The sequence below is a fragment of the Rhinoderma darwinii genome, chromosome 2 (genome assembly GCF_050947455.1).
Source record: "Rhinoderma darwinii isolate aRhiDar2 chromosome 2, aRhiDar2.hap1, whole genome shotgun sequence".
Classification (NCBI taxonomy): Eukaryota; Metazoa; Chordata; class Amphibia; order Anura; family Rhinodermatidae; genus Rhinoderma; species Rhinoderma darwinii.
In genome coordinates, this window is record NC_134688.1 from 21552839 (window position 1) to 21565807 (window position 12969).

A 12969-nucleotide genomic window follows, 5' to 3' on the forward strand; every position below is an offset into this window, starting at 1 on the left:
GTGTTATCCTCTTTGGGCCCATACTGTACCTCAGTGTCATGTGTTATCCTCTTTGGGCCCATACTGTACCTCAGTGTCATGTGTTATCCTCTTTGGGCCCATACTGTACCTCAGTATCATGTGTTATCCTCTTTGGGCCCATACTGTACCTCAGTATCATGTGTTATCCTCTTTGGGCCCATACTGTACCTCAGTGTCATGTGTTATCCTCTTTGGGCCCATACTGTACCTCAGTGTCATGTGTTATCTTCTTTGGGCCCATACTGTTTCTCAGTATCATGTGTTATCCTCTTCGTGCCCACACTGTACCTCAGTGTAATGTGTTATCCTCTATGGGCCCATACTGTACCTCAGTGTCACGTGTTATCTTCTTTGGGCCCATACTGTATGGGAAAATTCCCGTTGTATATTGATGAATTCCTCACGTGTAGTTCGCAATTGGTATAAATAACTTGCACTATCTATATATATATATATATATATATATATATATATATATATATATATATATACACACTGTAGATACCCTGTGCATTAAACCGAGCAGCATGTACACTATATACATTGTACAGATGCTCAGCATCAGTTGGCATGATATTAATAAAATGATCTGCTTGTTTATGCGGCCAATAAAATGGTCGCTAGTCAGCAGCACATCTACCTGTGTAAACAAGAGGATATGCTGCCGACATGATGGAAATGTATAGGGACAAACCATCGTAGTAATGATCGCTCGTCCATACATAACCAATCATTGCTCCTTGTGAGCTGCCTCAATCGGCGCTCGTTTTCACTGGATCTCTATCCTCTTTTCACATCCATAGCTGCTTTCAAAACTTTATGGTTAGCACCACCCTTTGTCAGATGTGACCTAACAGCTTTGATATCATTGTATAACTGTTAAGGATCTGCCAGGCACAGCTTCTGTATCCACGCCCATAGGTAATCAGTCTGCACCTGCTTCTATGTCTGTGAGACTGACTCCATCTTCCACCACTCAGGATGGCAGGCTTATGAGTGGGAGAGCCTATCACAGCCTGGCCAGACGGAGCTAGCTCCCGCCCTCTGTCTATTTATACCTGCCTTTCCTGTTCCTCCTTGCTTGTGATTCTTGTTTTGTTTCTGTTAAGGATCTGCCAGGCACAGCTTCTGTATCCACGCCCATAGGTAATCAGTCTGCACCTGCTTCTATGTCTGTGAGACTGACTCCATCTTCCACCACTCAGGATGGCAGGCTTAGGAGTGAGAGAGCCTATCACAGCCTGGCCAGATGGAGCTAGCTCCCGCCCTCTTTCTATTTATTCCTGTCTTTCCTGTTCCTCCTTGCTTGTGATTCTTCTCTGTTGGTTTCCTGGCCCTGCTGCAGCTTCTTGAACTACTTGTCCCTGCTTCGTATTGACCCTGGCTTACTGACTACTCTTCTGCTCTGCGTTTGGTACCTCGTACACTCCTGGTTTGACTCGGCTTGTTCACTACTCTCCTGCTCTACGTTTGGCACCTCGAACTCTCCTGGTTTGACTCGGCTCGTTTACTACTCTTGATGCTCACGGTGTTGCCGTGGGCAACTGGCCCGTTTCCCTTTGTTCTGTGTTTCCTTGTCTGTTGTCTGTCGTGCACTTATTGAGTGTAGGGACCGTCGCCCAGTTGTACCCCGTCGCCTAGGGCGGGTCGTTGCAAGTAGGCAGGGACTGAGTGGCGGGTAGATTAGGGCTCACTTGTCTGTTTCCCTATCCCTGTCATTACATAATCACAAGCCCATATATCTACTCTACCCTGGTCCCTCACACCACTATGGACTCCCTTGAGACCCTGGTTCAGCAAATGCAGGGTATCTCCCTACAGGTCCAGGCCCTGGCTCAGAGGGTCAACCAGCCTGATGCTACCATGGTAGTGCCCCTCACCTCACCTCTTGAACCCCACCTCAAGTTGCCTGACCAGTTCTCTGGGGACTGGAAGACTTTTCTCTCCTTTCGGGAGAGTTTTAGGCCCTATTTTCATTTAAAGCCCCACTCCTCAGGTTCTGAGAGCCAGCGGGTGGGTATAATTATGTCCCGGCTCCAGGAAGAGCCCCAAGAATGGACCTTCTCCTTGGCTCCTGACGCCCCTGAAATTTCCTCCGTTGATCTTTTCTTTTCTGTTCTCGGACTCATTTATGACGAGACTGACAGGACTGCCTTTGCCGAGAGTCAGCTGGTGACCTTACGTCAGGGTAAGAGACCTGTTGAGGATTATTGCTCTGACTTTAGGAAGTGGTGCGTAGCTTCTCAGTGGAATGACCCTGCCTTAAAGAGGCTCTGTCACCAGATTTTGCAACCCCTATCTGCTATTGCAGCAGATAGGCGCAGCAATGTAGATTACAGTAACATTTTTATTTTAAAAAAACGAGCATTTTTGGCCAAGTTATGACCATTTTCGTATTTATGCAAATGAGGCTTGCAAAAGTACAACTGGGCGTGTTGAAAAGTAAAAGTACAACTGGGCGTGTATTATGTGTGTACATCGGGGCGTGTTTACTACTTTTACTAGCTGGGCTTTCTGATGAGAAGTATCATCCACTTCTCTTCACAACGCCCAGCTTCTGGCAGTGCAGATCTGTGACGTCACTCACAGGTCCTGCATCGTGTCGGCACCAGAGGCTACAGTTGATTCTGCAGCAGCATCAGCATTTGCAGGTAAGTAGCTACATCGACTTACCTGCAAACGCCGATGCTGCTGCAGAATCATCTGGTGCCGATGTGTCCTCGCTCGTCTGACACGATGCAGGACCTGTGAGTGACGTCACAGCGTGATCTCTCGAGAACACGGCTGTGTCTGCACTGCCAGAAGCTGGGCGTTGTGAAGAGAAGTGGATGATACTTCTCATCAGAGCGCCCAGCTAGTAAAAGTAGTAAACACGTCCAGATGTAACACACATAATACACGCCCAGTTGTACTTTTACTTTTCAACACGCCCAGTTGTACTTTTGCAAGCCTCATTTGCATAAATACGAAAATGGTCATAACTTGGCCAAAAATGCTCGTTTTTTAAAAATAAAAACGTTACTGTAATCTACATTGCAGCGCCTATCTGCTGCAATAGCAGATAGGGGTTGCAAAATCTGGTGACAGAGCCTCTTTAAGGTGCCAGTTTAGGTTGGGTCTGTCGAACGCCCTGAACGACCTGCTAGTTAGCTATCCCTATTCTGACTCCCTAGACCAGGTTATGGCTTTAGCGGTACGACTTGACCGACGTCTCAGGGAACGACAACGTGAACGTTTATGTGTTTTCTCCTCTGACTCCCCCATGATGCATCCCGAGGTTCCGTTGCTTCGTTCTTCCACGGAAGACTCAGAGTTACCTATGCAACTCGGGGCCTCCGTGTCCCCCCAACAACGTAGAGAGTTCCGCAGGAAGAATGGTCTCTGCTTCTATTGTGGGGATGACAAGCATCAAGTGAACACCTGTCCTATGCGTAAGAATAAGCAGCCGGAAAACTTCCGCGCCTAAGTGATCATCGGGGAGGTCACTTGGGCGCACAGTTATTTCCCGTAAATATGAAACTTAGTAAAATCTTGCTTTCCTTTCAGGTCCCTTTTGGTGGTAGGTCTGCTACCGGCAGTGCCTTCGTGGATTCAGGGTCGTCTGCTAATATCATGTCTGTGGAATTTGCTATGTCTCTAGCTATGCCTTTGATTGATTTGCCTAAACCTGTCCCGGTAGTGGGTATCGACTCCACTCCTCTTGCTAATGGTTATTTTACACATCATACCCCTGTTTTTGAACTCCTTGTTGGCTCCAAGCATTTGGAGCAGTGCTCTGTACTGTTGATGCAGGGATTATCGTCCGATTTGGTTTTAGGCCTTCCCTGGTTGCAGTTGCATAATTCCACGTTTGACTGGAATACTGGGGATCTTACCAAATGGGGGTAATGAATGCTTGACGTCATGTTTTTCTGTTAATTCTATTTCTCCCCCTGAGGAGGTGAACACGCTACCTGAGTTTGTTCAGGACTTCGCTGATGTTTTCTCTAAGGAGGCCTCCGAAGTGTTACCTCCTCATAGAGAATACGATTGCGCTATCGATTTGGTACCAGGAGCTAAGCTCCCTAAGGGTAGGATATTTACTCTCTCTTGTCCTGAACATGAAGCCATGAGAGAGTATATCCAGGAATGCCTGGCCAAGGGTTACATTCGCCCCTCTACTTCTCCGGTAGGTGCTGGCTTCTTCTTCGTAGGGAAGAAGGATGGTGGTCTTAGGCCAATCATTGACTACCGTAACTTGATTAAGGTCACTGTAAGGAACCAGTATCCCCTTCCTTTGATTCCTGATCTCTTTAATCAGGTTCAGGGGGCCCAATGGTTCTCTAAGTTTGATCTACGGGGGGCGTATAACCTTATCCGCATCAAAGAGGGGGATGAGTGGAAGACTGCGTTTAACACGCCCGAAGGTCATTTCGAATACCTCGTCATGCCCTTTGGGTTGTGTAATGCTCCCGCGGTCTTCCAGAATTTCATAAATGAGATTTTAAGAGATTACCTGGGGGTATTTCTTGTAGTGTACCTTGATGACATACTTGTGTTTTCCAAGGACTGGTCCTCCCACATTGAGCATGTCAGGAAGGTGCTCCAGGTCCTTCGGGAAAACAAACTGTTTGCGAAGACCGAAAAATGTGTGTTTGGGGTGCAGGAGATACCATTTTTGGGTCAAATCCTCACTCCTCATGAATTCCGCATGGACCCCGCCAAGGTCCAGGCTGTAGCAGAATGGGTCCAACCTGCCTCCCTGAAGGCGTTACAGTGCTTCTTGGGGTTCACTAATTATTACAGGAGATTTATTGCTAACTTCTCGGTCATCGCTAAGCCTCTTACGGACCACACTTGCAAGGGTGCTGATCTCCTACGCTGGCCTCCTGAGGCTGTCCAGGCTTTTGAGGTCCTTAAGAAGTGCTTTATCTCGGCCCCGGTGTTGGTTCAGCCCAACCAAATGGAGCCATTTATCGTGGAGGTTGACACGTCCGAGGTGGGAGTGGGGGCTGTCTTGTCCCAGGTCCCTCACCCATCCCCGTCCCTGTGCCTACTTCTCCAGGAAGTTTTCGCCCACTGAGAGTAACTATGATATTGGCAACCGCAAACTCTTAGCCATTAAATGGGCATTTGAAGAGTGGCACCACTTCCTGGAGGGGGCTAGGCACCAGGTAACGGTCCTTACCGACCACAAGAATCTGGTTTTCCTAGAATCTGCCTGGAGGCTAAACCCGAGACAAGCTCGATGGGCGTTATTTTTTACCAGATTAAATTTTTTGGTTACCTATAGGGCTGGCTCTAAAAATATTAAGGCTGATGCACTGTCGCGTAGCTTCATGGCCAGCCCTCCTTCGGAGGAAGATCCTGCTTGTATTTTGCCTCCAGGTATAATCATTTCCTCTATTGATTCTGATTTAGTCTCTGAAATTGCTGCTGATCAAGGTTCAGCTCCCAGGAATCTTCCTGGGGACAAGCTGTTTAATCCCCTGCAATTCCGGCTAAGGGTACTTAGGGAAAATCATGACTCTGCACTATCTGGTCATCCAGGCATCCTGGGTACCAAGCACCTCATTGCCAGAAACTATTGGTGGCCTGGGTTGCCTAAAGACGTTAAGGCCTACGTCGCCGCTTGTGAGGTTTGTGCTAGGTCCAAGACTCCCAGGTCCCGACCAGCGGGCTTACTACGTTCTTTGCCCATTCTCCAGAGACCTTGGACCCATATCTCCATGGATTTTATCACCGATTTGCCTCCATCTCAAGGCAAGTCGGTGGTGTGGGTTGTAGTAGACCGCTTCAGTAAGATGTGCCACTTTGTGCCCCTCAAAAAACTACCCAAAGCTAAGAAGTTAGCTATCTTGTTTGTCAAACACATCCTGCGTCTCCATGGGGTCCCTGTCAATATTGTTTCTGACAGAGGGGTACAATTTGTTTCTTTGTTTTGGAGAGCCTTCTGTAAAAAGTTGGAGATTGATCTGTCCTTCTCTTCTGCCTTCCATCCTGAAACTAATGGCCAAACCGAGAGGACTAATCAGTCTCTAGAACAATATTTAAGGTGTTTTATCTCTGACGGTCAATATGATTGGGTCTCATTCATTCCCCTCGCCAATTTTTCCCTTAATAACCGGGTCAGTAACTCATCAGGGGTCTCCCCCTTTTTCTGTAATTTTGGGTTTAATCCACGGTTCTCCTCCATTACACCTGGTAGTTCCAACAATCCCGAGGTAGAGGTCGTTCATCGGGAACTGTGCACAGTCTGGGCCCAGGTTCAGAAGAACCTAGAGACGTCCCAGAGCATACAAAAAACTCAGGCAGATAGAAGACGTTCTCCTAACCCCTTGTTTATGGTCGGGGATCTGGTGTGGCTATCGTCTAAGAACTTGTGCCTTAAATTCCCGTCCAAGAAGTTTGCTCCCCGGTTTATAGGGCCGTACAAGGTCATTGAAGTCCTCAATCCTGTCTCCTTCCGACTGGAGTTGCCCCCATCTTTTCGAGTACACGACGTGTTTCATGCCTCCCTCCTTAAACGCTGCTCCCCGTCCTTGGCTCCCTCGAGGAAACCTCCTGTCCCCGTTCTCACCCCTGAGGGGGTAGAATTCGAGGTGGCCAAGATTGTGGACAGCAAGATGGTCCAAGGCTCCCTCCAGTACCTGATCCATTGGAGAGGATACGGGCCTGAGGAGAGGACTTGGGTACCCGCCCGGGATGTTCACGCTGGGGTATTGGTCAGGAGGTTCCACCTTCGTTTCCCCAATAAACCAGGTCCATCTAGAAAGGGTCCGGTGGCCCCTCATAAAAGGGGGGATACTTTTAAGGATCTGCCAGGCACAGCTTCTGTATCCACGCCCATAGGTAATCAGTATGCACCTGCTTCTATGTCTGTGAGACTGACTCCATCTTCCACCACTCAGGATGGCAGGCTTAGGAGTGGGAGAGCCTATCACAGCCTGGCCAGACGGAGCTAGCTCCCGCCCTCTGTCTATTTATACCTGCCTGTTCCTCCTTGCTTGGGATTCTTGTTTTGTTTCCTGGCCCTGCTGCAGCTTCTTTAACCATTTGACCCTGCTTCATATTGACCCTGGCTTACTGACTACTCTCCTGCTCTGCGTTTGGTACCTCGTACACTCCTGGTTTGACTCGGCTCGTTCACCACTCTTGTTGCTCACGGTGTTGCCATGGGCAACTGCCCCTTTTCCCTTGCTTCTGTGTACCCTTGTCTGTTTGTCTGTCGGGCACTTATTGAGTGTAGGGATCGTCGCCCAGTTGTACCCCGTCGCCTAGGGCGGGTCGTTGCAAGTAGGCAGGGACTGAGTGGCGGGTAGATTAGGGCTCCCTTGTCTATTTCCTTACCCCCATCATTACAATAACAGCTAACATCTGCGCTCCCACAATGCACTACTCTCTGGTAACACTAAATCACCTGGATAATAAATGCTGTTATAGATGTGAATAGAGAAGAAAACAAAATCTAACAAATCAATGCAAGAAAAGTTTTTCAACGTGACATGTACATTTAAACGTAATGTGGTAGTGGGATATATTTCTATAGAAGCTGATCTTATTGTTTGTTTTTTTGTGTTTTGTAGGATGTGGCCATTTTGACTAATACCAAGAGGAATGCAACCGTCGTATGCCATGACTCTGTTTGCTTGCTTGCAATAACCAGACAGGTAAGAACTTTTAGCTCATGCTAATTGGCATTAAAATGGGCATTACTGGGTTTTGGGGCATTTCTGGACAGTGAAAGTTTGGGTAAAAATTTTGGTAAGTGCTGTTTGCATAGAGTTGGAGTTTTTTTTAGTGAGACCTACTGAACTAAGGGTCATCAAATGGTGTTGACTGTATTTTTCTTATTTGAACATCTATGTATGTCTATTGAACAGTCTGACAGAGACTTGGCAGCTTGGTTTGACCGTCAGTGCCAATTTTAACTCACATTTGGTATAACACATTCTGTGAGTACAATCAAAATGGCATTATGCACAGTAGCATCTTACGTCAACATCTGTAAAAGCCTTTGTCCAATTCTGAACACAACTTCACTTTTTATGTAGATTACAGTTTATATATAAAATTAGAATAACTTTGGAAATTCATTACATTACTTAACCTGTACTGATCCTGAGTTACATCCTGTAGTATACTCCAGAGCTGCATGCACAATTTCACAGGCTTCATAGCTGAGGTCTCCTAGCACCCCCTGCTTTCTCTAGTAATTTGCATCCTGGTAAGTGTCATCTCTACACCAGACATACAGTGGGATAGATCAACAATACTGCCTCCCTCCTCACACTGCAATCTGCCCCACTCCTCTCTTCTTCCATACTCCCCAAAGGCCGTAGCTCTGGCATTGTCCTCAGGTGCTGGCTGTTTGCTTGTTCATCTTGAAAGTCTGAGGATTGCATGTTGGACAACTGGCAAGCGTTGTCTAGGTGGGACCCTTGGCAGCTGGGCAACCACTGGCATGTGCTGAGACCAGCCTCTGTAGCGCTGGAGGACTCTCCCGGCACTATTGCCAGTTCCTCCCAAGTCTTCGAGCAGAGCTTCAGGATTTAGAGAGGTTCCGCTCTTTGAATTCTAATGCTTTGTCCGGGAACTGCACCTGCCTTTGTATAGCCCGGCAAATCTCAAGTGACCACAATGTCAATGTATGGACATTGATGTAACTGGAGCTTCCCTGGGGGCAGATTAAAAGTCCCCGGAAAGAGCATCCACATCAAAATTCAGAGAGGGAAACCTCTGTGAGTCCCAAAGTTCTGACCATGTACTTAGAAGAAAGAGTCTGGCAGCGTTGTGAAGTTCACCAGAGTCAGGCACCAGAGCCCCTTCTCCACCTGACTCCTCTCTGCGGATCCCTGGCCTCCTTCATGCCCACTGTTGTTCCACAACAAGGCGCACCACGTCCTTCAGGAACTGTCATTGTTTGCACTGGTGAGCAGGGAGAGGGGCATCCGGGTAAGCTCCAGTGACATAGCTGTTCCAATATGGAGAGTGACATCTCTGGAGCTTCAAGAAGCATATGTTTAATGGAGGCCTGTGATGGATGCCATACAGTGGCATCCATCACCCATAGGCTATTATGGTATCCGTTAAACAAATACTTTTGTCACTAGATATCTTGGTATGGAATAGTGTGGAACATATACCAGGCGGAGACCAAAAATACACTCTTTTGGCCTCCATCTGGCAATAAAGACTAAGGACATATGTGTAGTGTGTACGTCTGGATATTTAACGATGTATGCGCTAAACATAGGGCAAAAAATGCGATGTGAATCGGGCAGTATTGGGAGATGGAGAATGAGGATTGCAGCATAAGAATTACCACTATTCAAATCTGTGTGAAACAGATTGCTGAGACTTTTCTAAAAAATTGATCATCCAACGTCTTACAACTACGAGAGGGGGCCCCATAGCAAAGATTAAAATGGGCCTGCCATTATGATTCCTGGTTTTCCCACCCATGACAGAAGGGGTTGATGTTTTTTTTCCCCTCTCCATTTGTTTGTTTCCTCGCCATTTGCAAAACCCTAGGGCCATGCAGGGGCGTAGCTAAAGGCTCATGGGCCCTGATGCAAGAATTCAGCTTGGACCCCCCTACCCCTCCCCAACACCACCAGACCCCTGCGCACACCTATGCCCAGCAGCCTTGCCCGACAGACCCCATGAATGCCTACACAGTATAATGCTCTCCATAGCTCCCCCCACAGTATAATGCCCCCATAGCTGCTCCCACAGTATAATGCCCCGCATAGCTGCCCCCGCAGTATAATGCACCAATAGCTGCCCCCACACAGTATAATGCCCCCCATAGCTGCCCCGACAGTATAATGCCCACCATAGCTGCCCCCACAGTATAATGCTCCCCCATAGCTGCCCCATACAGTATAATGCACCCCATACAATATAATGCCACCATACAATACTATGCCCCTCATAGCTGCCACATACAGTATAATGCCCCATGCTAGCTGCCCCATACAGTATAATGCCCCCCATACAGTATAATGTCTTCCATAGCTGCCACATACAGTATAATGCACCACACAGTATAATTCCCCTCATAGCTGCCCACTTACAGTATAATGCCCCCATAGCTGCCCCCACACAGATCATGCCCCCATAGTTGCTCCCATTTCCACCCATAGCTGCCCCATATAGTATAATGCACCCCATACAATATAATTCCCCCATACAATATAATGCCCCTCATAGCTGCCCATACAGTATAATGCCCCCATACAGTATAATGCCTTCCATAGCTGCCACATACAGTATAATGTCACCATAGCTGCCCCATATAGTATAATGCCCCCATACAATATAATGCCCCCCATTCAATATAATGCCCCCATACAATATAATGCCCCTCATAGCTGCCACATACAGTATAATGCCCCCATAATTGCCCCATACAGTATAATGTCCCCATACATTATAATGCCCCAATACAGTATAATGCCTTCCATAGCTGCCACATACAGTATAATGCCTCACACAGTATAATGCCCCCATAGCTGCCCACATACAGTATAATGCCCCCCATAGCTGCCCACACAGTATAATGACCCCATTGCTGCCCTCACACAGTATAATGCCCCCATAGCTGCCCCCACACAGATCATGCCCCCATAGTTGCTCCCATTTCCACCCATAGCTGCCCCATATAGTATAATGCACCCCATACAATATAATTCCCCCATACAATATAATGCCCCTCATAGCTGCCCATACAGTATAATGCCCCCATACAGTATAATGCCTTCCATAGCTGCCACATACAGTATAATGTCACCATAGCTGCCCCATATAGTATAATGCCCCCATACAATATAATGCCCCCCATTCAATATAATGCCCCCATACAATATAATGCCCCTCATAGCTGCCACATACAGTATAATGCCCCCATAATTGCCCCATACAGTATAATGTCCCCATACATTATAATGCCCCAATACAGTATAATGCCTTCCATAGCTGCCACATACAGTATAATGCCTCACACAGTATAATGCCCCCATAGCTGCCCACATACAGTATAATGCCCCCCATAGCTGCCCACACAGTATAATGACCCCATTGCTGCCCTCACACAGTATAATGCCCCTAATAGCTTCCCCAACAGTATATTGCCACCCATAGCTGCCCCATACAGTATAATGCACCCCATACAATATAATGCCCTCCATAGCTGCCCCATACACTATAATGCCCCATACAGTATAATGCCCCCATAGCTGCCCCATACAGTATAATGCCCCCATACAGTATAATGCCCTCCATAGCTGCCCCATACAGTATAATGCACCCCATACAATATAATGCCCTCCATAGCTGCCCCATACACTATAATGCCCGATACAGTATAATGCCCCCATAGCTGCCCCATACAGTATAATGCACCCATACAGTATAATGCCCCCATTGCTGCCCCATACAGTATAATGCTCCCCATACAGTATAATGCCCCCATAGCTGCACCATACCGTATAAATCCCCCATACAGTATAATGCCCCCCATAGCTATCCATACAGTATAATCTCCACATACAGTATAATGTCCCATACAGTATAATGCCCCTATAGCTGTCCCATACAATATAATGCCCCCCATACAATATAATGCCCCCCATAGCTGCCTCATACACTATAATGCCCCATACAGTATAATGCCCCATAGCTGTCCCATACAGTATAATGCTCCCTCAGCAGCTACCATATGTGCCCCCCCACCTATACCCAGTATAATGCCCTCATATGTATGTACCTAATAGAAAAATAATACCATAATTACTTACCTATCTCTGTTCCCACGTCGGGTGGAGGAGATCCTTCTCCTCTGCACTGTGCTGTGAGTAACTCGGAGCAGACAGGCGCGATTACGTCATTACATCGCTCCTGCCTGCGCCGAGCCGCTCATGGCACAGTCAATGCTGGAGCAAGGTTCCAGCATTGAACTGAACTGTATTTGTGTCCTGAGTACAGTTGGAAGTGTAACCAGCACTGCGTGGCAATGGGACCCCCCGGGACCCCCCAGGCTTAGGTGCCCGGTCGCAACTGCGACTGTTGCGACCCCTAAAGCTACGCCACTGGGGCCATCCACAACTTATCGTCACCCACTAGCAAAGGGTATAGAAACAACTAGGACTGGACTGCCTCTTTCCAGAGACTCCATAGCCTTTATGGTACTTCCTTTTTGGTATGTGCACCCGTGAAGGCTTTCTATAAATTAAATTCTTATCAAAATTTGTACAATTTTTTTTACAAAATTGCAAATTATGGAAAAACTGCTTTTCTACCATAGAGAAATGAAAATTTGAATTTTCTAAAGCCTTCACATATTTTTGCCATAATTTATGAGGATCTCTTATTTTCAAACTCCTGGCTAGATTAAAAAAAATTAAAAAAAATCTCCAAAAATATTGTTATTAAAACTAAATTAGCTTTTAGTCATAACTTTTGAGCATCAGTATTCAGAAAGAAGCTGGTAAATAAATGTCACGTGCATTCGGTTTCATACGTAGTATTTATAATTATCAAAATGCGCAAAAAATAAATCACACACTGTGTAATGAAATCCTCCTTAGTTTACATTGAGCAATATACGAGCGCAGTAATTCACGGCATAATTTTAATATGATGTTCTGATTATTCATTATGGTACCAATTTGAGTCCTGCCAAGTGATTAATGATAAAATATATTCAGAAAGAAAGAGTAATTTCTGCGAATGTTGTAGAATATGAGAGATTGATTATAACCATAATGTTTTACAATTGACTTAGCTCATCATTTTATTTTCTTCTGGAAAAAAGGAATAGTTATTCTGAAAACCTTCAGTTCCAGGAATCGATGTCCTTCATATATACTAAGCACTTCACAGAGTGGCTCAAACCCTTAGCCTATGTTCACACGTAGTGTTTTCAGACGTTTTTCGGGCCGTAAACGTCCCGAAAAACGGGTGAAA

At 46.5% G+C, this 12969-nt stretch overlaps 1 protein-coding gene across 8 annotated transcripts in view; it reads left to right on the forward strand.

Moving 5' to 3' along the window:
- The window catches only part of LOC142742053 (cyclic nucleotide-binding domain-containing protein 2-like), a 215405-nt gene that overhangs the window by 99094 nt on the left and 103342 nt on the right, over positions 1-12969 (forward strand). For all 8 annotated transcript variants that reach the window (XR_012881273.1, XR_012881274.1, XR_012881275.1 and 5 more), the window contains exon 7: positions 7587-7670. Coding sequence is in view for 5 of the 8 variants with exons in the window: in XM_075851454.1 (XP_075707569.1) it covers positions 7587-7670 (84 nt within the window). In the remaining 3 variants the exon portion in view is untranslated. The remainder of the gene's footprint in view (positions 1-7586; positions 7671-12969) is intronic.